The sequence below is a fragment of the Haliotis asinina genome, chromosome 7 (genome assembly GCF_037392515.1).
Source record: "Haliotis asinina isolate JCU_RB_2024 chromosome 7, JCU_Hal_asi_v2, whole genome shotgun sequence".
Lineage (NCBI taxonomy): Eukaryota > Metazoa > Mollusca > Gastropoda > Lepetellida > Haliotidae > Haliotis > Haliotis asinina.
This window is the reverse complement of record NC_090286.1, coordinates 632,117-658,916: the sequence shown is the minus strand read 5'-3', so window position 1 is coordinate 658,916 and position 26,800 is coordinate 632,117. Positions and strand designations below refer to the sequence as shown.

General features: G+C 39.9%; 2 protein-coding genes across 3 annotated transcripts in view; one reads left to right on the top strand and one right to left on the bottom strand.

Moving 5' to 3' along the window:
* Positions 1 to 16: 16 nt before the first annotated feature.
* On the top strand, positions 17 to 21,415 carry LOC137291768 (histone-binding protein N1/N2-like). The gene is made up of 17 exons (XM_067823285.1): positions 17 to 148; positions 4,910 to 5,071; positions 5,418 to 5,536; positions 5,925 to 6,005; positions 9,185 to 9,976; positions 11,318 to 11,445; positions 12,135 to 12,208; positions 12,506 to 12,579; positions 12,918 to 13,008; positions 15,252 to 15,349; positions 15,738 to 15,785; positions 17,624 to 17,709; positions 19,140 to 19,223; positions 19,631 to 19,669; positions 20,485 to 20,532; positions 20,864 to 20,983; positions 21,213 to 21,415. Exons 1-17 carry the CDS (start codon positions 108 to 110, stop codon positions 21,264 to 21,266), a joined length of 2,139 nt encoding a protein of 712 aa, XP_067679386.1. The 5' UTR covers positions 17 to 107; the 3' UTR covers positions 21,267 to 21,415.
* Positions 21,416 to 23,444: 2,029 nt separating this feature from the next.
* The window catches only part of LOC137291766 (cytosolic carboxypeptidase-like protein 5), a 56,144-nt gene continuing 52,788 nt past the window's right edge, over positions 23,445 to 26,800 (bottom strand). For both annotated transcript variants that reach the window (XM_067823283.1, XM_067823282.1), the window contains 2 exons: positions 25,774 to 25,852; positions 23,445 to 25,118 (listed from right to left, as the gene is read on the bottom strand). In XM_067823283.1, coding sequence (XP_067679384.1) covers positions 25,785 to 25,852 — 68 coding nt within the window. In that variant the 3' untranslated portion in view covers positions 23,445 to 25,118; positions 25,774 to 25,784. The remainder of the gene's footprint in view (positions 25,119 to 25,773; positions 25,853 to 26,800) is intronic.

Sequence of the window (26,800 nt, the reverse complement as noted above, 5' to 3'; positions counted from 1 at the left end):
GAGACTGGTTAGAGAGTATCCAGGTGACAAGATTACGCGCGAAGTTTCATGCTTTTCTTGCAAAGCATTGTGCACGGGCTTACATCTCACTCAGTCTCCTCAACAAGATGGCCACCGAAGAAAAGACACCCGAAGTAACACAAGAAAGGTACACTGTTACTTCCTTGAAGCGCATTGCAACACATTACATTCATAACGTTAGCTTCATATTCTGACTGAGTTGTATATTTTCTACATCTGTCGTTATGACCGTTTAGTTTCTTAGACCATTTAGTTTCTTAGAGGAGTCGCTGGCATATATCGCAGTTTCTGGCACCGCCTTTCCGTTCAGGCTTGTATTGTTTATCAGAAGGATTTCTAAACAAGTAGTGAAGTTAATGATATATTTTAATATTCTTTGTCACATTTACAAGTATAGAAGCTGAAGGGGTCATTGTCGGCACAGGCACTACAGAAATGTACCCTAGCCAAAGTAAATGTACCCAAGGACGATCGGTAAAACTTCCGCTCGTATCCCTCCTTAAATTTCATTCTATTCAGGTCGTATCACCTGAATATATTTTCCTCTTCTGATAACAGTGAGTTGTAGCATGTTTCGTTAATATTATCTTAACCTGCTGAATCACACATCCTACACATTAAAACAACACTCTAAGAACGTTATTCTCAATGTTAAAATTTAGAGGGGATACAGGTGGAACTCTTTCCAGACGATCCGATTGTGCATCGCGATCAGCGCAGAGTGCGTACTTCTATTCCTGCCTGTCGAACCACAGGAAAAATTCAACGTGGCTCTGTGTGTTTGTCAGGAACAATATATCTTCCTTCGGCCATCAGTTGTAAAGTATCAGCTGCATATTCGATTGCATTAGAATACAAGGTGAATAAAACGATTTTTGATGCCCAGAAAGCGCTTGAAATGATGCAATCTGGAACAAAACCACAAACTGGTTTCGGCTTTGGCTTAAGAAAAGTGGCCTCATCTCCCATTTAGGGTACTGGGTACGTTTTTTGTACATTTACTTCAGCTAGGGTACATTGCTGTATGCAGAAGGGTACCTGGCGTTCATTTCTGTAGTACCTGTGCTGACGACCCTTCAGCAATACTGCAGCAAGATCTGCTGAGCTGATTTGATGGATATGGACTGATGGGACACCTTGCAAAATGTCACCGATTTCACTGGAAACATCTACTTACAGGTCACTTGCAACCAAACAATCAAACATAATTAAAACACAATTATCACTTATTCATGACATCTAATATGTATTGCTGCTTGTTAAACAAATAGACAAAATTATAAGCATACAATCGCGATTCAAAAGTGCAATATTTTGTACTTGGGCTTACTTCCCTCGAAATGAAGCCATCGGGAGACCGAACCCAGTCATGGCGGCTGGCTGTGCACTCAAGAGTAACGACGACTTCCGATTGGCTGGTTCATATGCTGATACGCTGAGGGTGTGTTTAGAAAGATGATCTCTTTGATGGACTTTTCATAAGTATGGCTAGTCACAAGAAAGTAAGATTCTTTATGGATAACAACTTCTTTTATTGTACTTGATGCATTGTTTCAGTATGGATTCATATACCGTTGTCAAACAAAATCATTTACACTAGAAGAAGTTGTTATCCATAGAGAATGTATATAGAGATGTTGGGTTTGGTAAATACACATTCTCTGAATTTGAGTTTGATCAAATCAAAAATCATCTCAGCAGAGATGGTGAACTACTGCGTGACTGGAAAGTGTTATTCATCCAAGTTCAAAGCAGGACTTGAAAGGGTTCGCACCAGTTTCCGTCAAATCAAGTCATCCGATGAAATGGCTGTAGTTTGTTTTCAACCCACAGACATAAAAACTTGTCATGTGTACAAGAATCACACCTGCCTAATTACATAATGTGGCAAACACTGGACTCGGGTGCATGAGTCATAAATCAATTTATTTTGTTTGTGGCATATAGCCTGATAGGTGTTAAGTTCAAATTGCATGTGGTCAGTGATTGAAGCTGACTATTGTATATTGTCTTTAGCAGACAGGCATGCAGACATGTGGGTGTCAGTAAACCAGACATTGAGCTTTCTCTGTGACAGAGGCTGCTTACTACAATCAACAAGTGTTTTTATGTACTGAGTAGATTATTTACTTGTTTGTGTACACAACCTCAATCTCCAAGCATGCATACTGTTTGAAGCTCCGCGAACCTATTCACTGCGCATGCGTTATGGGCGCAGCACAGCTGTTGAAACCAGTTTTCCCGCCCAGTGCTGGGGGGAATTTAGTGAATTCGTTTGAACTCCGATTCCGAGGGCTTCATCAGAAACATATACCCAAAGTTTCAGTTACAAATTCTGAATATTTATGTCTTAATCGTGAAAACAGTTTCTGTTATCTCAGCTTCGGCTGAAAGTCATGTGACCTTTCCTCTGACGTTAAATGTGACTAGCATCCCAAAGAACAGATGCTCCAGTAATATAAGTTGTGTTGTATCAGTGGCTTTAGCTAATGGTACGATGGTTTATTCAGTTGTCTGGGGATGCATAGAATCATCTAACAATGAAAAGAGCCACCATTTCATCCTTTTTCCAAGTATAAACACAGATTTAGGGAAGAGAAATATCCCGATCATTCCACTTCAGGAGCGCTTACTTTCAAGACATCAGAATGCACTCACCTGCCGTCACACCTAAACACTATATTGAAGTATAATGAAAACATCTGTGTGTGTGTGTGTGTGTGTGTGTGTGTGACCTATAATACCATCATTTATGTAATTCATCTGTTTAAACCTTCTGACTGTTTTTGTATGAGTAGGTAAATGGGGCGAGATTGATGTGCAAGGGTCAGGGTGTGGATGGGGGTCAATGTTTGTGTGCTTGCTCGTGCGTGCGTTTGTTTGTGTGCCTGTGTACGTGTAATACCATTGTTTATGTATTTTGGTTTTTTGAGCAGTTTGACTGTTAAAGGAATGGAGAAGTGTTATGCAATAAGGTATTATGTTCAGATCCGTAACTGCATGTACTTGATGGTTGTTTGTACCACTGTTTGATGGTTGTTATACTGTGTGTGTTGACTACAGTTGTGCCATTTTAATACCATCACGGTTTTTATCCTTTTCTTATTGTCTCATATGCATAAAAATGCCGGAGTTTTTATGCGAGTCTGACACATTGTAATAAACAATTTCTTCTTTATCAGAATGAGAATCAATCAACTTGACCCATAAAACATAAGGCACGCTTATTGCTTTGAATGTTATCATAAACAAACAAGTATTTTACAACATGGTTTGGTACAACAAAACGAATTCTGATTACCGTAAGGATAAAATGGTACCTATTACATGGATTGAAACGTGAAAAAATGCTGACAGCGTAAAAAGCTATGCTGTAATTAGTACTTCAGGAATAAAGTTAATATATCACTATTTGGCACCATAACAATATAACTGAACAATAAAACCAATTATTTGACAGTTGTTCATATGATGAACTTACGAAAAAAAAAATGTTCTTCAAAGATGTCCCTCTTAGACAAACATTTCTAATGCATTTATCTTGTAAAAGCGGTTATTCTTGTATGAATACATTTATTATAATTGTATGCTCTGTAGTCAGCAAAGATCAGTGATATAGAAGCTGTATCATGGGCCTGTTCTCTCCCCCCCCCCCCCATCCCCACACACACACCCTTACGAAATTCACACAATCTGACAAACTTAACTGTGTTACCAAGTTTTCCTGATGTCGACATCAAGTGGTCAAGATGTTAAAATTGTAAGTAATTATGGCTAATTCTGTTCTCATCACTGAAGTGGTCAAAGGCATGTCCAGCTATCTCCCTCAAAGTTAGTAAAGTAATTTGCTCCATATATAGATTATTTTGTAATAGTAAACGTATTTCCTTCACAGCTGAATGTAAAACATTTAATAGTAAAATCATGCATGTTTTACTTAGTCAATGTTTCAGGAATTTGGAGGGCTAGTTATTATGGATGCATAGAGAAGGTACAAACTACGCACTTAAATCTTTTCGAAATGTTTGCAGTGTGCATCAAATAAGGCCATGTTGGGTGGGTGTGGTAGATACATTTCTACTGAAAGGCGTGTTATAAAGTGTTGGCTAAAAATATTAAGAATGGAATCGCACCGCCTTCCTCACAAGTGTTATCTATTCATATATAAACTTGATGAAAATGGTAAGCATACATGGGTTTCACTTACTTTTCACAGCTAGTGTTTCATATATTCAGATAGAGCAAAATGCAGGAAAAGTACAGATCTTTAACATCACTTATGCACAAAGAATCCGTGATGTACCAGTATATTGCCAGATTTGGCATGACTCACAATTTTAAAATATTAGTTGACTTTCAAATCATTATTACAGCCCGAAATATTCCTTGCAGCACTAAGTGATAACACCTTGTTTCGTGCATTCAGTAAATTACGTATTGCATTGTATTAGTTTAAAGGTAATTAATTTAGAAAAAAAGCTTTGGACTAATGAAAGCATTCCTGTATGCACCATGTATATGTGTTGTAATCTAGGAGTTCTAGAAGATGAGTACCATGTGTTATTTGTATGTGAAAGGTATGCTCATCTCGGAACAAAATGATTACATAGTATCAATCTCCAAACTCGGCACCCAAAAAATAACCAAACCACAAATCCTGTCGCAATTTTCTTGAAACATGTCTTTTCCTTTTCACGAAGATGTACATACGTTCTTCCTGTCACGTGTTAAAGCTATGTCGTCACAATCAGTTGTACTTTCAGACATCTGTACAATATCCACCCAAACATACACTAGGGAGCAAGGTGGAGAATGCCAGCCCATGGACTAGGTGGTGCAATTTTCAACATTTTGTCATGGTCAATGTGAACTCTTTTTGTATCCACAGCACAAAGGAGGAAGCCCCTGTTGAGAAAGTTGATGAGAAGGTTGGTGAGGATGTTGACGAAACGAAGTTGGCCATCAACATGCTCGCCCAGGGCAAGAGGAACATCATTTGTGGCGAGATTCCTGTGGCTGTCAACCAGTTCCAGGAGGCCTGTGCCATGCTGTGAGTTAACACTCAGGTTGTCCGGAGTTGACACTGAGATTGTCTGTAGTAATCGCTCAGGTTGTGATTCCTGTGAATAATATGGACCAAAGTTCAAGTAATCGGTAAGGAACAGTTGACTGAGTTGGGCACCATTATGACCCCATTACTGTGGTTGGCTTATGTTCAAAACATACCATTCTGATGCTGAATTTAAGGGTCAAGTTAAGGGACTGGCATATCTAAGACAATATACAGTACTATCTGTCACCTCATGACCAACATGGACTGTTGAAGACAAGTTGTACACACGAGGTGTTTATGTCTCTATGTAATACCTGTATGTAGTTGAAGTTTTTGTTGTCAGAGCCAAGAAATACGGGGAGACGGCAGCAGAGTGTGCAGAGGCCTACTTCTGCTACGGTCAGTCGCTGCTGGATCTGGCTCGAATGGAGACAGGGGTCCTGGGTAATGCCCTGCAAGGAGGTGAGCCAGGTGGCGGTGACGCTTAACATAAGCTGTTGTTGATCCTGTAAACAAGAAGCATCTCTACCTACATACACGAAAGGAGTACTTTTGCTTCTATAAAATAACTAAGTGTTGATACGGAAAGTTCTGGAAATGTTGCTGAAGGATGCTACTTGATGAATATTAAAGAGATTTATCAGTAAATTTGTCTCACATACCAGCTCAACCAAACTAGGGGGCAATGACGGGATTCTAGTGGGTGCCTTGACAGGCTTGTATGTGGGTGTTTTCTCTGAGGTATCTGTAGAGTTGGCCAAGACTAAACACCAGTAATGTGCTGTTGTACATTTGACATGTTGACAGTTGGGATGAAATCATGATTAAGTCTAACACTGACATTCTGCAGTTGATGTTGACACAGAAGATGATGCTGAGGAGAAGGAGGCAGCAAAAGATGAACAGTTTGAAAAACCAGAAAATCTTGAAGGTGAGCAAAGCCTCAGTTGGTCAGTGAGACAAGACAGTGGTTGTTATTGCCAGAACATGTGGCAGACAGTCTGATAATGAGTTGCATCATGGGGCAGGTCTTGTCAGTAAATTGTTGGAACTCTGCCACCCTGTTGGTTGCCATGGTTGTGAGTGTTCTTGTTTTCAACGTGTGGGCTGCTTGTCATGTAACTGTACAGTATGGTTCAAAATTATTGAGAATAACTAAAGCATTTCATATTATTAAACAAGAACAAATCAGATAATATTGAATGTATTGTGAAAGTGAACTGACCTTTTCATGTTGTGTAGGTAACAGTTTAATATTTTATCAAGTCTCCTTGAGCTTCACGGCACAGTCTAAGACGGGTAGGCATACTTCCTATCAGAGAGGTTAGTGTCTCGTGAGTTATGCTGTCCCAGTATCGGACCACTTCTCTCTTCATGTCTTCAATTTTTGTCAACCCCTTTTGATTCACACATTCCTTCATCATCCCCCAAATGTTCTCAATGGGATTTAAGTCAGGACTATATGCAGGAAATGGTAATGCAGTCACATTTTTCTCCTGAAACCACTGCTTGGCATGTTTTGCAGTGTGTTTAGGATCATTATCTTGCTGCAAAAGCCAGTCATTTCCATAAAACACATGTGCACTTGGAAGGAGAAAATTATCTAATATGTTAGTGTAGCGTTGACTTGTCAGATTACCCTCAAACACACACAGCGGGGTCGTTCCTAATAAGGATATGCCTCCCCATACATGAAACTTTGGGCTGTATTTAGGTCGTCGATACAACGGTGCTGACGCAGACTTTGTCCATATTTTCACATTATTGGGATATACCCATATTGAGCTTTCATCAGTAAAAATCACATTTTCCCAGTCAAAGTATTCATGTGCCAAACACCACTCAACACGCCTGTCTTTATGTTCTTGTTTCATGAGAGGAGAAGGAATTCCAGTCTTTTTCTCCCATCCAAGATCAATCAAATTTCTTCTAACTGTAGATTTTGATACAACTGTTGATCCCCTTTCTATCATTTCATACCTGATGTTGGAGATGCTTGCCCTTTGCTTTTTAGACGCTAAAATTCCCAGCCGGACGCGATCTGAGAAGTCCAATTTTCTGGGTCTCCCTGCTCCTTTCTGGTGCCCAAAATCCTTTCCCTCTTTAAAATTCTTCCTAATCCTATACACAGTAGAAAGAGGAGTTCCTGTTCTCTCTGCCAATGTATTTACATCATCCATTCCTTGATTACACAACTCAAAAATCAACCTTCTTTTATCTTCAGCAGACATTGTTGACAGTGCTGAGGAAAATGACGTCTGCTACAAATTCAGGGGAGGTAACTCTAATTGTACTATACTCAGTAGGCCAAGAAGAGTTACCTCCCTTATACCATTACTTAGTTTTAAGTATCAGTGAATCAGTTGAGGTGTTAGGATAGCTCAAAGTAAGAAGAAAAATTCTCAATAATTATGAACCAAACTATATCATTTGTTATATCCCACTGTCAGCTTCCATGGAGGCTCCTAATGGATGATAAGTGATGATTTTCCTGTTGGTTGTCAAGGAGCAAATGGGTGTTGAAATCTTTAATGGAGATCGATCACAGCTATGTTGTGGATCCTTTGTTTAGCTTTTCTGTATTTTATTGTCGAATTAATTTTTTTGTCTAAAATCAAATGGCTCAACTAGACCACAACCTCAGCTGTGTGAACAGTAACTATGAAAAAACCCAGGGACTGCACCAGTCATTTTCAATTTTGTATTAAGCAGTGAAATTAACTTATGGAAATTTAAAGTAGATGACTTTAATGGTTACAATACTTATGGACTTGCAATATTTTCCCATTGACATTGAGGGTGTTCTTTGGGGGCAGTTTGTCACTGTGGACGGAATGTTGTGCTGTAAGCTGTCAGTCACTATGGCCACCAGGCCCATGGATCAGGTTACATTTGCTAATTTAGCAGGCAGGCTGCTTGGTGTGATAGGTTATGACAAACATGCATGTTTTGGGGGTTGCTTTTGGCATAAGAATCCTACTTTTAGTTGTGAAGCTGTAGAGAATGGTACAAGCCAGGACCCTAGGGGTTGGGTATTGCCAAAATTTTTGTATTGTGAAATGTGTTGAGTGTTATTGTGAAAATGGTAACATATGGTTAAGGTAATGTTTCCTTTCTGCTGAAACGCTGCCAATGTCATGACTCAGATGTGCCTACAAGAGATCGATAGAAAATGTTTCCAAGTTGAAGATTGCGCTCTAAAGTTTGGAACTTGAAAAAGTGCATGCAGCAGCTGTCATTTTCGCTTATTTATGCAACAAAGTTTGCTTCACTTCCTCCATTATCTCCTGCTTCTGTACATTTGCTTAACGTCTTCCATTCTCTCTTGCTTCTTTATGTGTGCTTCACTTAGCAGGAATTTTTGTTTGTTGTCACAGTAGTAGCGACATGAATTGGTGGCTGTAAAATGTAAACTGCACTGTAGAGGGTTCTGGGACTCTCCTGGATGTGTCCTTGGTCAAGAGATGCCACCCAGAACACACTGGGGCATGATCAGTGAGGTAGTCAGCCATGCAGTCTATCAGTAATCAAACATACAGCTTTATGGATTACAACTTCTTGTGTATTACGTTGACCAACGTTTCGATGTAGATTCTTACATTGTTATCAAGCTAAATGTGAATGATAGATTTAGCTTGATAACGATGTAAGAATCTAGATCAAAACGTCGCTCAACGTTATAAACAAGAAGCTGTAATCTATAAAGTTGTATGTTTCATTTATGACACACCAACTTCTAGAATGCCCATTAAACAAGCATGCAGTGTATCAACTACATGTTTGCATAGTCCAGGAAATGGTTTGGTTAGTGCTGAGCATGAAGTATTCTTGCGGAACATCACATGACACCGTAAGTATTTGACAGGTGAAATCATGCTATCCTTCTGTGGCTATGAAAAGCGAAAGGCATCACATGAGTGTTCAGGTGTTTAGACAATAAGGCTGATTGTTACTTCTTATACACTGTACTAAGATATAGCATGTGTGTCCAAATGAATGGACCTGTTCTGGTAACAATGGTAACTGGTTGTGACTGGGATCCTAACTGACTTCATGTTTTTATGTTTGAGTTTGAATGTGGACTTAACTTTGAGTGTGGATTTTCAACAGGAGAAGAAAGGGAGAAACTAAGAATGGAGATATATGATGCTATGTCAGAGAAAGATAAGACGGAAGTGGCGAAAGGGGGCGATAATGGTATGGATGTGGACATGGAGGACGAGGAAGACAAGGACAAGGAGAACGTAGAAAACAAAGAAAATACAAACACTGATAAGGACAGTTCCCACAATAAAACTGATAAAATTTTAACTGAAAAAAATGCAAATATAGAAGAAAAGGTTTTAGAAAGGGTTAAAACTAGTGAGAATACAGAGGAAATTGTGAAGAAAGAGTGTGAAGTAGACAAGAGCATGGGGGAAGGGAAGAAGGGGGTGGAGGAGACGGAGAACATGGAAACAGACAACAAAGCTGCAGAACATGGCACCAACACAGAAGCTGAGGAAACACAGAAAGATGAGACTACAGATAAAGAATCTAAATCGGCCAATGCTGAAGATGGCTCCAAGAAGGAAGAGGAAGGTAAGGCAGAGGGTGATGCCAAAACAGAAGCCAGTGTCAAGAAAGATGGTGATGTTGAACCAGAAGGTGACAATAAGGAAGACACTGATGCTAAGACTGAAGATGGCACCAAGAAAGACAGTGATGCCAAAACAGAAGATGGTGCCATTAAGGATGGTGATGCCAAAACAGAAGGTGACACCAGTAAAGAAAGTGATGCCAAGAAAGATGAAGGAAAAGTTGAAGCTGCTGTTGGGAGTGAAGACAAAGAAGTGAAGGATGGAGAGACTGCTAAGAATGAAAATGGGGAAGCTGAGGCTGCTATGGAAACGAATGAAAAAGGTTAAGATCACCAAGGAGATGTTTTTGCTAATTGTATTTTGTTTTGATGACATAACACTTGACGACACCTGCTTGGTATTATTTCTGCACACATGAAGAATAGTTGTATGACTGTCCTGTGTACATGGCCTGTCTTCTTACATGCATGCTTCTTGTCTTGTGTAACCTTCCACTTTCCAGCTAACCATGTTAAGTTACTCAGCACCATATTAAGACACTTGTTGAACAAGCGGCATGTTTATGTTCACCTAAAGCAGCATTGTTTGATTTCTGTATTGAAACATGACACTGGGCTGGGGTAGCTTAGTGGTTAAAGCTTTCTTTTGTCATGTCAAAGACCAAGGTTTGATCACGACTTATAGTAGAATAGGCCTTGAAAGGCGACAATGCTTGTCATAAGAGGCAACTAACAGGATTGGATGGTCAGGCTCTCTGACTTTGTTGGCACATGTCAGTTCCCAATTGCACAGATTGCTGCTCATACTGTTTATCATTGGACTGTCTGATCCAGACTCGATTATTTACAGACTGCTGCCATATAGCTGGAATATTGCTGAGTTTGGCATAAATCTCAACTTGCTCACTGACTTGAGGTTTGATGATGCACATGTGTGCAGTAGGTGAAACCCAATTCTGGTGTTTCCCGCTGTGACATTGCTGGAATATTGCTGAGTTTGGCATAAATCTCAACTTGCTCTCTGACTCGAGGTTTGATTATACACATGTGTGCAGTAGGTGAAACCCAATTCTGGTGTTTCCCGCTGTGACATTGCTGGAATATTGCTGAGTTTGGCATAAATCTCAACTTGCTCACTGACTTGAGGTTTGATGATACACATGTGTGCAGTAGGTGAAACCCAATTCTGGTGTTTCCCGCTGTCACATTGCTGGAATATTGCTGAGTTTGGCATAAATCTCAACTTGCTCACTGACTCGAGGTTTGATTATACACATGTGTGCAGTAGGTGAAATCCAATTCTGGTGTTTCCCGTTGTGACATTGCTGGAAGAAAGCTAAAAGCGGCATAAAACTAGATTCACTCGCTCATTTTTGAAACATTCATATGGTTGCAAGTATAGGTTTCACACCTTAATGCAGATATCATCTCAATAACTATACTAACTGCTGGTGATGTCACAAAACTAGTCAGTCTTTTATATGGAAGGTGACTGTGATGGATGTCATACTTTACTTCTGCCATTCTTTGGTTCACTTCCTGTGAGTGAGGTGTTTGTTTCTGACAGTTGACAGTAAGCCTGACTTGTCTTCTTTGGTAAGAAAAAGACAGTTCCCTGTGGATTTTTCTACAAGTTGTTTTAATTTTGTTATTTTGTTTTGAAGAAACTGGTGAGTCTTCAGCCAGCAAAGACGACAAAGAAGCTGAAGAGGAAGAGGGAGATGACGAGGAGGAGGAGGAGGAGGAGGCGGCAGAGGGGGCAGAAGGAACTAGTGAGCCGAAGGAGGGAGAGGTAATGAGATAAGTGTTGGGTTGGTGGGGCACAAAGGTGGGGTTGGATAGCGTCAAGTTGGTATGTTGACAAGGACTGGGGTGAGGGTACAGGTGGGTGGCGGGATTGGTTTAGAGGGTCAGGGGTGGTGGTTTTGTAGGTAGGGTTGGAGGGTGACGAAATTATTTGGAGTGACGAATTAGGGAGGTAGTGGGGGTTGGAGGGTAATTGGGGGAAGGGAGGTTAGTTTGGACGATGATGATGGGGTTGGAGGGAGATGAAAGTAGGGATGTAGGGCGGCAGGTGGAGTTGAAGGGAGGTGAACTTTGAAGGTGATGAGGGGAGTTCAAAGGGTAATTGGGGTGTGGGCGGAGGGTTATATTTGAGGAGGAGTTGGAAGTTGATAAATTCATCCATTCCTTTTGACGGCCATTTTGACAAGAGTAACTTAAGATTCTGGTTTAAGCATAAGGACATATCAATATCAATAAGTTTTCTTTTATTGTCCAGTGTTTTAGTTCATATTAAGCATCTTGCACCTAGAACCGACATTTGTTCCTGTTACCTGGGATGTCACAGTACCCACTCTAGTCTGTAGGATGTTGTGTGTGAAAACATCGGGCATCCAAGTGAATGTATGAACTTTCTCAAGCCATTTGATAGTTAAACACAAAATGTTATTGAAAATGTCTAATTAACATTTTGAGCAGGAAGACAGTGACGATGTGTCAAATCTACAGCTGGCCTGGGAGATGTTGGAACTCGCCAAGATGATCTACCTCAAGTGAGTTGTTCTCAGAGACTCTCTCTAATTGAATCTAGCCATGTAACAAGTATCTCTGTAGTCTATGATGACGTCTCGCGATACTAAGGTGTGGATACTGGTAGACGTCTCGTGATACTAAGGTGTGGATACAGGTAGACGTCTTGTGATACTAAGGTGTGGATACAGGTAGATGGCTGGGAAAACTAAAGCCTTTTCTATGGGCATGTGACCTGCCCTTGCTTTATACAGCTGAAGTATGACTACTATGGTGTGAAACTACGGTACTTTACATGGAGAGTCTGTGCATTGTTTCAGGGATACTACTACTGAGGCTCAACTAAAGGCAGCGCAGGCATACCTGAAACTTGGGGAAGTCAGTCTAGAAACAGGTGTGTATTGCCTACAGGCACACTGACATCAGGTTGGGGAGGTTAGCTTATCAGATCAGAAATCGTTTCCTCTCAGTGTTGAGCCTTTGTGAAGCAGTTCGTGCCTGGCTTTGTATATCACTAGTGAAGATCAGACAACAAAGCCTAGAAGTGGCCATTCCATATTATCATTTATGGCTTTCACAAAGTGATATTCAATGCGACATGTGACTATCCTAAGACATGCTGATTGTATTAAAAATACCGCAAGACTAATTCCTGTTACAAGTCTGTACACACTGGTTTAGTTGTGTGGTATAGATGTGGTCTTTCACGTGTTAGTTCACTTTGTCTTTCAGAACAGTACGAGCAGGCTACCGAGGACTTCAAGGCTTGTCTGGAGATCCAGAAGAAGCATCTCGAAGCCACGGACAGATTGCTTGCTGAATCGTATCCTTTGGTCAGTGTAGCTGACATATTTCCACACACACTAACAGGGATAAATTTACCTGATATGTCTGCAAGGACGCACAAACATCTACGGATCATACATTCTTTCATGGACAGATGCTGCGGCAACGGGTCCACATCAAAGTTGTCAAACAGCAAAGTTACAATGTTTCGTGGAAAAAAAATTAAAGAAATTGAATAAACTGAAGAATAAACCATTGCTCAGAAGTTGTCAAACATACATGACTAACTATTTACATCTTTCTTGGGCAATCGTGTAATGTAATTCAAGTGACACTTCGGCTTTCATCGCTTCAAACTTACCACTCGAACACTTCGTTTAAAATATATGCATGAAGCTTCTTCTTTTTTTCACAGGTCATCATAGCATGATACAGACATTAAGTTCCATAATAGACGTTTGGGTGGCGATTTTTTTTATTTTTTTATTTTTTTAAAAAAAAACAAACATTCATAATATCATGATTTTACCCAGAACTTCCGTCTGAATCTACAGGTTCTAGTTTATGATGGTATCCATTGCTGTAATATGATTGGCTGCCTTAATTGATTTCAACCATGGCCTCCTTACGAGACTGTGGCAAGTCACTGTCATTAAAGACCAATCTTTATCCAATAAAGTCGTTTCTTAAGCAAAAATACAGGACAAAAAAATTCAGGGATATTTTTATGATTATTTCATTAGATTGTCAATGAATAAAAACCATCATTCATCATAATTTCAAAATTTACATATACCCTTTTCCCTAACTATTCTGGACTAAATAAGTTGGGGATATTGGTATTTTACAGACTGGTTATCTGTGTGTCAATGAATAAATACATCATTTTTCATTATTTCAAAATTTACGAATATCCCTAACTGTTTTTGCTCAGTATACTTTTGGTAAGGATACAGTGATATTTTGTTTACTGTTCAGAGCTCTCAAATAGAATCTGCCATCCAATGAATTGCCTCGGGCATTATTCACGCGAAGTTTCGAAAACGGAGGTATTTTCCGCTGTTGTATCACATTTCCAGCTGTTGTATCACATTTCCAAGCGGAAAGACACTAATATTGGGAAATAAACGGCCATACATAATGTTAGAGAAATCTTTTTGTTATAAATTTCCGATAATGTAAAAAAATGTAAAAAAATGTAAAGGTCCGGGGATATTATGACATGTTACAAATTGAAAAAAATCTCGTTCACTGCTTCCTTTGTGGTGTATCTGGACATTGTAATTCGGTACAATTAACTTAGTTGCAGTTGTATTATCTGAGTAATATGATAAAACCTAAATATCATACTTAAAAACAGTATGATTAGACCTTTCAAATGGTGTATGATATGTAGTAGCAATAACGATTTACAAGCTTACAAATCCCTGTCATGTCTATGGCATAATTGAGAAAGCTTTGAATATTTGATCCCCTCTTCTTAAGTTTGAGGACTTAAACAAAAAAAATTCACAAGGACTGGTTACAGCAGGCCGAGGTCGCACACCCCTCTAGTTTGGCTTGACTCCTATGCCTGTAGCCAGTCAAGACTCATGAAGGTCCCGGGGTAGAATAGGCCTTCAGCAACCCATGCTTGCCATAAAAGGTGACTATGCTTGTCGTAAGAGGCGACTAACGGGATCGGGTGGTCAGACTAGCTGACTTGGTTGACACATGTCATCGGTTCCCCATTGCACAGATTGATGCTCATGTTGTTGATCACTGGATTGTCTGGTCCAGACTCGATTATTTACAGGCCGTCGCCATATAGCTGGAATATTGCTAAGTGCGACGTAAAACTAAACTCACTCACTCACTCACTCACTGTAGCCAGTCAAAGATTCTCCAGTTTGGTGACTGTAAACGTCTAGACCTGCATCACAAGCCTTTAGGCCAACATGGCACTGAACTTCTTGTCACATACAGTCAAAATATCTACAGTAGTGTTATAGCTAGCTCATGGAATATGTTCCATAGATTTTAACATACTGAAGATAAATGTCAGAAGACCTAGTACGACCATGTATCCTCAGTGTAGCTGTTTCATTGTGTAGAGGTGTCCACGTCTATCTGCCAGCCTGTGTTTGTAGCTCACCTTGAACATATTAACCATAATACTTCATTCTCTGGCATCTAAGAATATTCCTAACAAAAGTAAGGGCAGGTAATTATGTCCTATTTGTCACTAAGCTGTGGTAAGCAGTAGTCAAGGAACTGTACTGATTGAACCTTAACAATGAGACATTACCAGCTGGGATTAGCATTTGGCTTCGACAAGAAGTACGAGGAGTCGGTTGAACATTACAAGGCAGCAATAAAAGTCATTGAAGAAAAGATTAGTGAGTGTGAATGTTTCCTTCACAAGATAATTGAACATTGATTAAAACGGAGCTAAAATTTTATGCCCATTGTCAGCAAGGACTTCAGGTTGCTGTGAGAGGAAGTTGCTCTGCTGGTGTCCGTGTGTGTCTCTGCTGGTTGCCGTGTGTGGCTCTGCTGGTTGCCGTGTGTGGCTCTGCTGGTGTCCATGTGTGGCTCTGCTGGTTACAAATGAATTGTCATTTCCCATCCCATATCTGAAATGAGAATCTAGTTTGCTCTGTGCTCTTTTCATTTGCCATTTACTACATTGTGATTAAGTAATTGGTAAGGTTGCTTTGGAAAGTGTGGAAAATAAAGATGAAATGTTTGCTTATTGTTTTGACAAATACCTCAATATTTTGCCAGGTCACCTTGAAAAGGTCATTGAAGAAAACTCCAAGGGAAAAGGCAAAGGTGAGCAGATTCATTGCAAGTACAACCCTGTCAGGGTGTGCTGCCCTTCTGTCAGGGTGATCTTTTCAGTGTTTATTCTAGGCCGTGCCATTCGCTCACTCACTCACTCACTCAAATGGCGCATTTTAAATGTACTGGAGAGCAGTGTTGGCACACTAGAGATATTAAACATAAATGCATTACAAGGTTATTTTCAAACATCAGATCGAGCAAAACTGAAAGCGCAGACTTAGTGCAAATTGTAACCAAATGCGCTACCTTACCTCACTGAAGCCAGCTGTTGAATACCCAGAACTCTGCACATCAGTTTCCAAAGCCTGTATCAAACAGTACAAAGCCTTCAAATCAATGTTATGAAAAATCTTATGCAATTTGTAAAACAGTTTCCGAATTTGAGAGATCAGTCACGTTGCATGTAGCAGTCTTATACTTTTGTTGCCATGGATGACCCTGGCTGTCAAATTCTTTTTATTCGCAAAAAAAAAAAATTAGAAAAAAGGTTGTCATGGCAATAGTCAGTACAACCAAATAAAACCAGTAGTAACAAGATAATAAGTGAAATGCCATGCCAGGGGTTTCGTCCCAACAAAGCGTATGCAATGACTGGTGTATTACCAGCATATGAAACTCCCTTCAAACAAAGTCTGGAAGCCCTCAGGGCTGATAACTAAAGAATATTGCCAACCCTGTTAACATTTAACCATCCCTGTATTTGAAAAAAGAAATCGAGATAATTGATGAATTACTTGTAGTGAGGTAAACTTAAAGATTTGCAAAAGCAAATTTAATAAAATCATAACTTGGTGGTCACTGTTGATTCATTTAGTGTCACTGCCATCTGAAGGAGAAAAGAACGACATTCATCGACTGAAAGCATCTAGACCAATCACATGTAGTGTTAGATAAATTGGTAGGCTGATCTGTGGCAGTTAGTTGGATTGCTCATGAACTATACAGACATCATCTAACTACCACAATTGTAAACTATTTTCAGATATGTCCAATAGTCAATGGCGTCAAATACATACTCTTGGAAACTGTATTGGGTGCGTAGTGCCATCTATAAAATAGTAGTAAGCCCGCTATGAAACTAGCAAGCAGTGGGCCGTCGGGCAACGCTATTTCATACACTGGTATTACCCATCACAAAAACGTGTGTATTGGAATGGCACAGACAATTATCTGACCAGTACACTCAAAACATGCCAAGTCTACAGATCACACAGGCCTCAAACTGGAGAATTGAAGTCGATGCTCAGCAATCTTTTTCTTTAATTCAGGTAATGTCAGTTCTTAATTCTCAAAATCAACTGAACACTTGTTACACTTAATAGTTTCCTCAGCAGTCAGACAAATATGTTGTCCTTGACCTTCCTAATTCTGATATTTTTTTATTTTATTTTATTTATTTTTATTTTTTTAAATACTATAACGAAAACCAGTTGTTTCAATGTTGGAGTGTGTGGGTTTGTTTTGTTTTTTTTTCAAATTCATTTTGAATGTATCATAGCTGTTAAACAAATCTTAATGTCCCCTGTTAATTGTTGTCCTTACCTGCATCGGACGTCATATATAATACAAGGAACTGAACTCGACCTACTAAGTACTGTATGTTTAAGAAGTCACACATGACTCCACTGTTTTCTAGATTGCCCACATAACTGAGGACATGTGGGCCATGGGACCACTTCTTACAGCTAGAATGAACACTGCATTTTCTGTCAGTTACATAGAGATGTAAGTACCAGGTGTAGTTTCCTTGCAGCAGGGAGCAAAGCCAGCCAGTTTTTAATGTCGGATAAATTTTTGAACTCAGAAAATATTCCTATCTTTTTCAGAATTATCAAGTTCTGATGATCCAGTAACACAGGCTACAAAAGAAATCTCAGAATTAAAGGAAATCCTGCCTGATATTGCATCCAAGGTATGCAGACTTACCACCTTCAGTTGTGTAAATAACCATGGCTACTTAAAACATTTTCTCAGACCTGATTTTCTGTGACTCGTAACATAGAGACTGGGCTGTGACTAAGTGTTGGTTCAAGCCAGGGGTTCAAAAATCCCATCGCCGATGCCTGGGACAAGTCAGTTTTCATTTTGGACAATATAATAATGGTATCTTACTTGTCCATGGACTATTAGATAACCTCCACTTATGGTTTCAAACTGCAAATAAACTTGGATTTCATTTCATATCTGCTCATAATGTAGCTATTATTTCGCAATAATAGTAATTTAGAGCTATCGTTCTTTGAAATTTATCACTCTTCGATAAATAGTCTATTTAACATTAACATCAAACATTGTGTCATAAAATCAGGGCAAGTGGAAACTTAGGACAAGTTACTTTCTTGGAAGTCACTTGCCCTGTGGCAAGCCGCTTTTAGAAAAAAGATCTGAACCCCTGCAAGCTCACAGGAAATGTGGGACCTGTGCGACTAAATGGTGGTGATTTTGACAAGTTTTCTCGGTTCAATAATCTTGGTCGGCTCTATTACACAAAGTGATTGTAGCACTGTCTTTTGTTCATTTATTATCCTTGGCAACCACAAATTTTTGGGGGGTGGAGAAAAGGGTTCTGTCCGAAGCAGATCTCCTAACCTAGAGCTTCATAACACTTCGTACACATGACATATGTCATCAGTTCACAATTGCGTGGATCGATGCTTATGTTGTTGATCACTGGATTGTCTTTTCCAGACTCGATTATTTACAGACATAGCCGGAATATTGCTGAGTGTGGCATGAAGCTAAGCTAGCTCACTCACTCGCTTTTCCATTCACTATTTCTTTGGTTTTATTTCTACAGGTTTGGTATATGGATAGGTCTGGTGGTATAGTGGTGCCTTTTGATGGGTTTGGATTTCTGAACAGAATGATTTTTTTTTGCATTTCCATGCCAACAAGTTCAGCCTTAACTGAATTTGGTGGTAGTGTTCTTGTCAGGAGCAGAACTGTAAAACCTTACAATACTCTCCTTCCACTCTGCCATATACACACCAAAACATACTGTAATCATAATTAGTAGACTTATTCATGAAGAATATTTTGCAGTTGCAGGGGATATTGATGACTGTCTTCTTGTGTATGTTAGTTTGGCTTAGCCATCACTAAATTCCTTTCATTGAATGGTGACCAGATACACTGTTGACTCCAGTCTGACCTGGATTTGTGACATCTGGTGTTTGTAGCTTCCATGCTCTGACATCCAGTGGGTGTAGCTTCCCGTCAGTGGGTCACAACTTCCAGTGACATGTGGTGGTTGTAGCGGCAGAGTTACGTGTTCTGTGTGACTGATTAAGAGTTAGCATGTGTCTGTGGTGATATGACTTTCTGTGGATTGTTTCATCACAGATTGAAGATGCAGAGGAAGAGAAGAAGAATCTGGAACAGCTGAAGACGATGACCAAAGAAATAGTTGGAGGAACACTGACTACAGTAAGTTAGAGGGGCACTGACTTCAGTAAGTTACAGAGGCACTGACTACAGTACGTTACAGAGGCACTGCCATTTTTTCCTTCCCAAAACCTGGAACCTGCAGCATGTCCCATACCTCAATCACATTTTGTGAACACGATTCCTGACAATGCTCAACCATGCTTCAGTGCTGATCTGTACCACTGAATGCCTTGTTTGATTTTGTTTGGCACAATGTGTAAAGCCCATTTCTTGTGTCCCCTGTTATTATATTGCTGGAATATTGCTAAGAGTGACTTAAAAATGAACTCCGTCAAATTGTGCTTTCAAAGGTTGGACGTAGTAGTCCCAGGATGCTGTAAGATGTGTAAATGACGTGTCAAGTGTTGAGATATTTGGTAATGGATATTCTAAATATTTTGCTTCAGTTTACGTCAGAATGTGAAAAGACAGAAACGGCTAAACCAGTAAGTACCTGCACACTTTGGTCAGCATCATACTGTCCGTCTTATTCCTCTGAAGTTATGAAAGCAGCCTTACTGTATCTGCCATGATCATTACAAGATCAAGGAGTGGTTGTTAGTGTAGCTCTGCATGTTGAGGACAAGGAAGTCTCAATATTTTTTACTCTATTTGGATGATCACTGTGTTTTGATGGATGCAAATAGTGGCCTTCTTAATCCAAGACAGATGTATTAACACATCAATAATGATCACAATGAGGGCAAGTCTGTCCTTTGATAAATCTTTCCATTTATCAGTGTATTTTGTGACATCTGTTGAAACCTGCTTTGAAAAAGATTAATCTTTTTGACTTATTTTATTTTTTCATTTGCATGTATTGCAAGTTAAAATCATGTAACTGTTGAAATAGACAGTCTTAAGCATACATGTGGCCACTTCTAACAACTTTTGTGAACAGCTTAAGTGTAAGTTTTGATTCCTAGACTGAAGTTACTTAGCCAGTTAGTACATTTCCCTTCATCTCTGCTGCTGTATCCGTCAACATTTAGCGACACATACAGGGAGGAGACAGAGATATTTGTGTGACCTTAGGATTGCTATCGTCTAAGGTAACCGATTATCTGGAACATGGCATAGGTGTGTGGGCTCTCGGCAGTTGAGGTACAGTGAATTCAGTAGTCAGACCAATGCTCTGTAGTGATAAGACCTCAAGGAACCTTAACTTCGTGTGCTTTTATCAGTGACTTCAGTCAACTAAAACAGTTAAATATGGTTTAGGTTAATCTGTCCAACCAGTCCTCATCTCCTTGTGTTCCAGATTGAAGTAAAGAAAGCTTCAGACATCAGCCATCTCATCAGGAGGAAGGTAGGTTTATCTCATTTCTACACATTCACACAAAAGTTAGATCTCACCGATATATTATCTCAACTTTCCATTTTGAAATCCCTGATACTAGCATAGTTCTTGGACATTGTGCTGTTTGATCAGCTTCTGATGACTGTACACAGCAATGATCAGATGTGTTAGCATCCACGAGTGGTGGTTAGAATCTGTTCACTTAGCTAGCCTTGCATGGTATGTGTAAAAACATTCACATCCACATGTTTTGAAAGCATTAAAACTGTTTCTACAGGTGTTTAACAAGACTCCTGATGCATATTCATATTCACCAGATGATTGACCTGAATATTTCCAGCGCAAACCAGATGAGGATGCAGATGATCCAGAATCTAAGAAATCCCGACAGGAAGATGGCTCTGGTGACGCCCCCAGAGAGAACGGCCATGACAAAGCTCCCGCCACCGACAGTACTGAGGTACGATGTGGTTACAACTTGGGTAGGGGAGCTACAATGCTGGTTAAAATATGATAGATATGATGGTTACATCATTGTTGGTGGGTGGGAGGCAAGATGGTGGTGTAACATGGTGGTCACAACGTGGTGTGGGGAAGGGTGGTGGTTCTGACTCGATAGGTAGATGGGCGATAGTTGTGGACCATAGCGTTGGTTGTATGCACTCATTACTTGATTCAATTTGTTTCAGAATAAAGAGGATACCCCTGACGTCGTACCTGAAGCGGAGCCCATGGCAACATGAATACATCTTCCATTTTGTTGTGAAGGTGATCTGTTAGTCTCTGGCTTGAGAACATTGTACATACAGTTGTCCATGTATATATTTAGTTGTACTGTTACCATTTCATCTGCCATTTGTACAAAATCAAAATAAATTGTTTGCACATGGTTTTTGTCATGTTCACATCCATGGTTACTGAGATATCAACACAGAATCAGTTAATATGGACAGTCTTTGCATAGCCATCAGGGGTTTGAGACATTAGGCACTCTTTCAGTCGGTATAATTTTGTATAGTTACAAATCTGCATTTAAGTTCAAGGTCATGTATGTGACTGCAGGACACTTGTATCTTTCCTTGTTGACAGAAGGTTCACAAACAGAGTTCAAGTGGGGAAGTCCTGTTTGGGAAGTTTTTGTGAATAGTAGCTAAAGTGACATCTATTCTATTTTTGTGAGCACTTAGATTGGTCTGTGCAAGTTGCTGTGAAAACCAATGTGGAGGAATGTATGCAAACATTTATGGGTCAGTTTCCATTTCAAGCTATGGTTCAGTGCAACTTGCATTGAAAGGCATCTCCACCCATATCTGCCCCCTACAAGTCAAGAACAGGGCTCCTGGTTTGCCAGTACGTGGCATACAAATATTCCTGTTGTGACCAGTTTGTTTATCTAGAAACCAAGAGTCTCACATTAAACAAACCATATGTGGATATGTTTCAGCAGCAGGTGACAACAAACGAGTTTGATTTTTTCCACTGTTTACTGCAAAACTACATATTATCACAGATTGTCTAGTACTCCTGTACACCAGGTGTAATCAACACACAACACACCATGGAGCAAGTAAAAGCAAGGTCTTAAAACAAGGCAAACTTCAGTAAATAAGAAAATCAATACTGCCAACTAGCTTGTCACAAATTAGCACTATGGCTTAAGACCCTGTAGTAATCATGTCTGACAAAGAGTGCTCTTGGTATTGGTAAGAAATAGTTTCGCTTATATATAAAATCTAATCTACATTCTAAAAGAGGCCTAAAACCATTTCCTTCGTTGATCAGTGAGGAGTTGTCTCTTGGTCAACATTGTTTTACACCAGTATTATGTAACTTGTCATATTTGGGATTAATTTCTTTCTGAAGCAAAATTCTAATCCTTTTTTCTTTGAGCCCCATCTGGGATTCGCACCCACACCCTCAGCCACCGTGACTTCCATGAAAAATGGAAATCGGACACCTGGTAGTCTTGACTGCATACTTTGTGTACCCCTCTGATAATTGCAAATTGGCATGGCTCCATTGTGTAATCACACCAGTCTTTACTCCTAGGAGTATCGGGTAGCAGTAGAAATGGGTTTCACGCATACAGGGATAAAGAAAGCTCTGAACAGAAAAACTTTGGTCCCTTATTTACATTAGTACACTTTTTAAGAAAGCCAGTTAGATTTGAGAGCAAGTAGTGAACCTTGGTTGGGAACGCTGAGACTGGAATATGTGGTGTGACATTTACTTTGAATATGAAGTAAATGTGAAATACTTGGACTTTAACGGACACCGTGTATATATATATAGATAATGGACATATTGAACAAAAACTTGTAATACAAAGTAAAGAGCTACAGAATGACTGTCAATGCTGATCATATGGTCTTTGGCTTCTGGATACAGCTGATCTACTTCATCAGTCTCATTTTAAAATAAGCATAAATCTGAAAATGTGTTCAGAGCATTCATTTAAAATTTGAAATAAATATAAAATACTGATCAACAGTAATAAATTATAAGAATAATTACAAATCAACGTCTTATATACAGTTGGTTCATGATATATACAACACACATGCAAGATAATGGCTGGACAGATAGTATTAACAGAATTGTAAATATTTGATTTGCTTTGTTTTCCCCTGGCCTTTCCATGTTTACCAATGAGCAAAGTATGCTCAGTCTGCAGTGAAAGATGCCAAGTCCAAGATGAAGTCTTGAGAATGGTAAACACAGTTGTTGCCAACTTCAGCTAAATATAGCATGTCAAGACCAAAGAACCATTCCTGAACTTTCATCTTTTCAGACTATTCAAATTCATACAAGATCTTTGAGTTTTCCAAACTTGAAAATCACACAGGCTGGCACCTCTGCTGAAATGCTGACTGCACAGAACAGCATGAAGACATGGAAGTTTGTCTGAGATTCTTTGTATATTTTCAACTTGAAGCTGCTTTGTTTGGTAAACAATGTGATACCCCTTGTGCGTTCTGAAGCTGTGAGTCTGGGGGCACCCCTTCTTTCTCCAACCTTTTCTCTTCATATAAACTTGATATCACTTTCACAGGTAACCGTGACATCATACAGTGGAAGCTATTCACTGGTAACAGTGACATACAGTGGAACCTATTCACAGGTAACCATGACATCATACAGTGGAACCTATTCACAGGTAACATTGATAGACAGTGGAACCTATTCACAGGTAACCATGACATCATACAGTGGAATCCTGCCACTCCAGTCATGAGCTTGTCTGGACTATCAAATGAACAAAACTTACAGGTAGCAGTGCTCAGTAGGCAAGGTTCCTTGGCAAACAGGCTTTCAGTCACAGGTTGGACACCAGCTATATGGTCCTGGGTATACTGGTGACACAACGGGAGATGATGGCAAAGACACATGTGATGATGAGTGCTCATGCAACACTGGCTCTACAAGTGTCATGGATATTCACAACACTCCGAGACATGGGCTGAACATGATATCCATTGCATGATATGCATGAAAACAGTGATATCCAGATCTGATGACAACTCCCGGTTACAGTGATATCGCACACTGCCATCAGATGACATGGTCTCAACATAGCTACAAGTAAGGAGTAGCAAACACAAGTCAATTCTACATCGCAACAGGAACAAGCCTGCAGCAAACTTCCACTCTGTAGGTCAAATGTTATGTATGAAACATTTACTTCACATCATAAACATCCACATTATCAATAATACTTAACATCCAACAGCAAGAGAGTATTGTGCAAACCTGTCGCTATGTTAACAGAAAAATGCTAAAACTTCAAATATCGAAAGGGGAAAAAATATGATAACCATAAAAATGATAAGAAGTATGTTAATGATGAAAATAAAGCCAATGTTATAAAAAGTATTCAACCATGTCTAGTAAAGTATGTTCAACCATGTTTATCAAGTGTGAAGACCGATGGTTTCTGATATACAAGATGACTCCTAGTTCACATACAGTTCTGCAGTGTCTACGTATGGAAAGACTACAGAAATGAGAACAAGATGGAAGTGGATATGAACATAAAAACAACAATGTTCCTCAACAATAAAACATGTACATAATGATAATACTGCATTCATTAGATGTTGAAGAAACCTGAGAGACTTCAACTCATGTCACTGACATCTGGCCACCAGTTGTAACGTGGGTTGACTTATGTTCAGGCACAAATAGGGTAGATGGGGTGGGGGGGGGGGGACTCCCTTGTCAACTGCTGTACATACTGTCTGCTCCAACAGTCAGTTGCCTCGTAATGTTAACATCTGATAACGTAGACTGCTGCAGCCATGAGCTGCCTCCTGTTGTTGAACACTGGTAACGTAGACTGGTGCCACAATTAGTTACCTCCCTTTGTTAACTACTTGTTGCGTAGTCTGTAGTGAGTTGTCTTCCCTTGTTTGGGATTTGTCACATTTGCTGGAACAGTGAGTTGCCTCCGCTTGTTAAACACAGGTGAATTTTTTTCTCTCTGTTGCAGCAGATGGTGTCCATTAGAAGTTGACCCAGAATACATCTGCATTACCGGGGTGTTGACTAGTCGCTGGGGGGCCGAGGGAGGTGCGGGGAACAGCAGTAGAAGGGTCCTCAAATGCAATGGAACAACATTTCAGTGTGAATTCATAAAACCTGCTTACAATACAATTTCTTGTGAAATTCATTTGAAGCTTCTGAGCTGATACTGGTGTGCATGATATGCAGACATCTAAAATACCTTGCTTGTACTATGGACTGTCAAGAAAACACTGACAGTCTTCTACATCAAGTGTCTGCTGTATAACGGCCTGGACAGCATAACCTGTGAGGTTGGCCCATAGTGTCACAGATTAGAATCACATCTTTGTTTAACCATGTTCCCTGACCAAACATTTTAGTCAAAGCACATCATTAAGTCATTAAGTCAACTAAACCTATACCACAATGAACACTGCCTCTGCATCACCTGGGTACATGACCTTTCCTGCCATATCAGCCAATATGTAAGTTTTGTTTTTGTTTGGTTGGTATTTAACACTGAACAAAGCAATAATCCAGCTGTATAGCAGAAGTCTGAACCTCATAACCCAGTGATCTACAGCATGAGCATCAATCTACACAATTGGGATATTATGACATGTCAACCAAGTAACTCTGCAGACCATTCAATCCCCTCTTGAACAAGCATGGGTTGCTAAGACCAATTCTAACCTGCTTCTTCATAGACCTAACTAAGCCACTGTTTGCAGGGCAGATTATACCTACCCACGGTCTTTTCATCGACGTGTGCTTGAAGTGTGGGAGTCGGTGCCAACTGGAAGGGGCGTAAGTATTGATGATGTGTCTGTGAACAGACAAATAGTGGTGTCTAAGTGTTGATGATGTGTCTGTGAACATATAACTCTTGGTGTGTAGGTGCTGATGATGTGTTTGTGAACAGACAAAAAGTGTTGTGTTGGTGTTGATGATGCGTCTGTGAACATATAACTCGTGGTGTATAGGTGCTGATGATGTGTCTGTGACCAGATAACTCGTGGTGTGTAGGTGCTGATGATGCGTCTGTGAACAGATAACTAGTGGTGTGTAGATGCTGATGATGCGTCTGTGAACATATAACTCGTGGTGTGTAGGTGCTGATGATGCGTCTGTGAACAGATAACTAGTGGTGTGTAGGTGCTGATGATGCGTCTGTGAACATATAACTCGTGGTGTGTAGGTGCTGATGATGCGTCTGTGAACAGATAACTAGTGGTGTGTAGGTGCTGATGATGCGTCTGTGAACAGATAACTCGTGTGTAGGTGCTGATGTTGCGTCTGTGAACAGATAACTCGTGGTGTGTAGGTGCTGATGATGTGTCTGTAAACAGAGAAATAGAGGGTGAAGGTGTCAATGATATCTTCAAGTTATAATGTCTCAATTACTTTTGTTGACAGATCAAAACAATGAAATGGAAAACAAAACAAAGCACAAAATATCTCAGAAATAGTGAAAGCCAAACATCAGGGGCCAAAAGTTGGCGGCAAATGATAAACATCTGAAACAATGACAACTGTTAGTCTGCACTTAGTGTTGGTTAGTAGGACGTCCATGTACACAAAGTGTGCCAGTGTGCCACAGAGCGTGGCAGTAGTCTGTAAGATAACACTCTTACACTCTCTGAAATGGCTGTTGCTGGTCAGTAAGCAGCTTTACGTAATATCTTCATTATCTACAGCTTACAATAGAAGTATACTGGTGTCAGTTATGCTATATGAGGAGCTGATGAAGGTAGAACTGGCAAAAATATGCTAT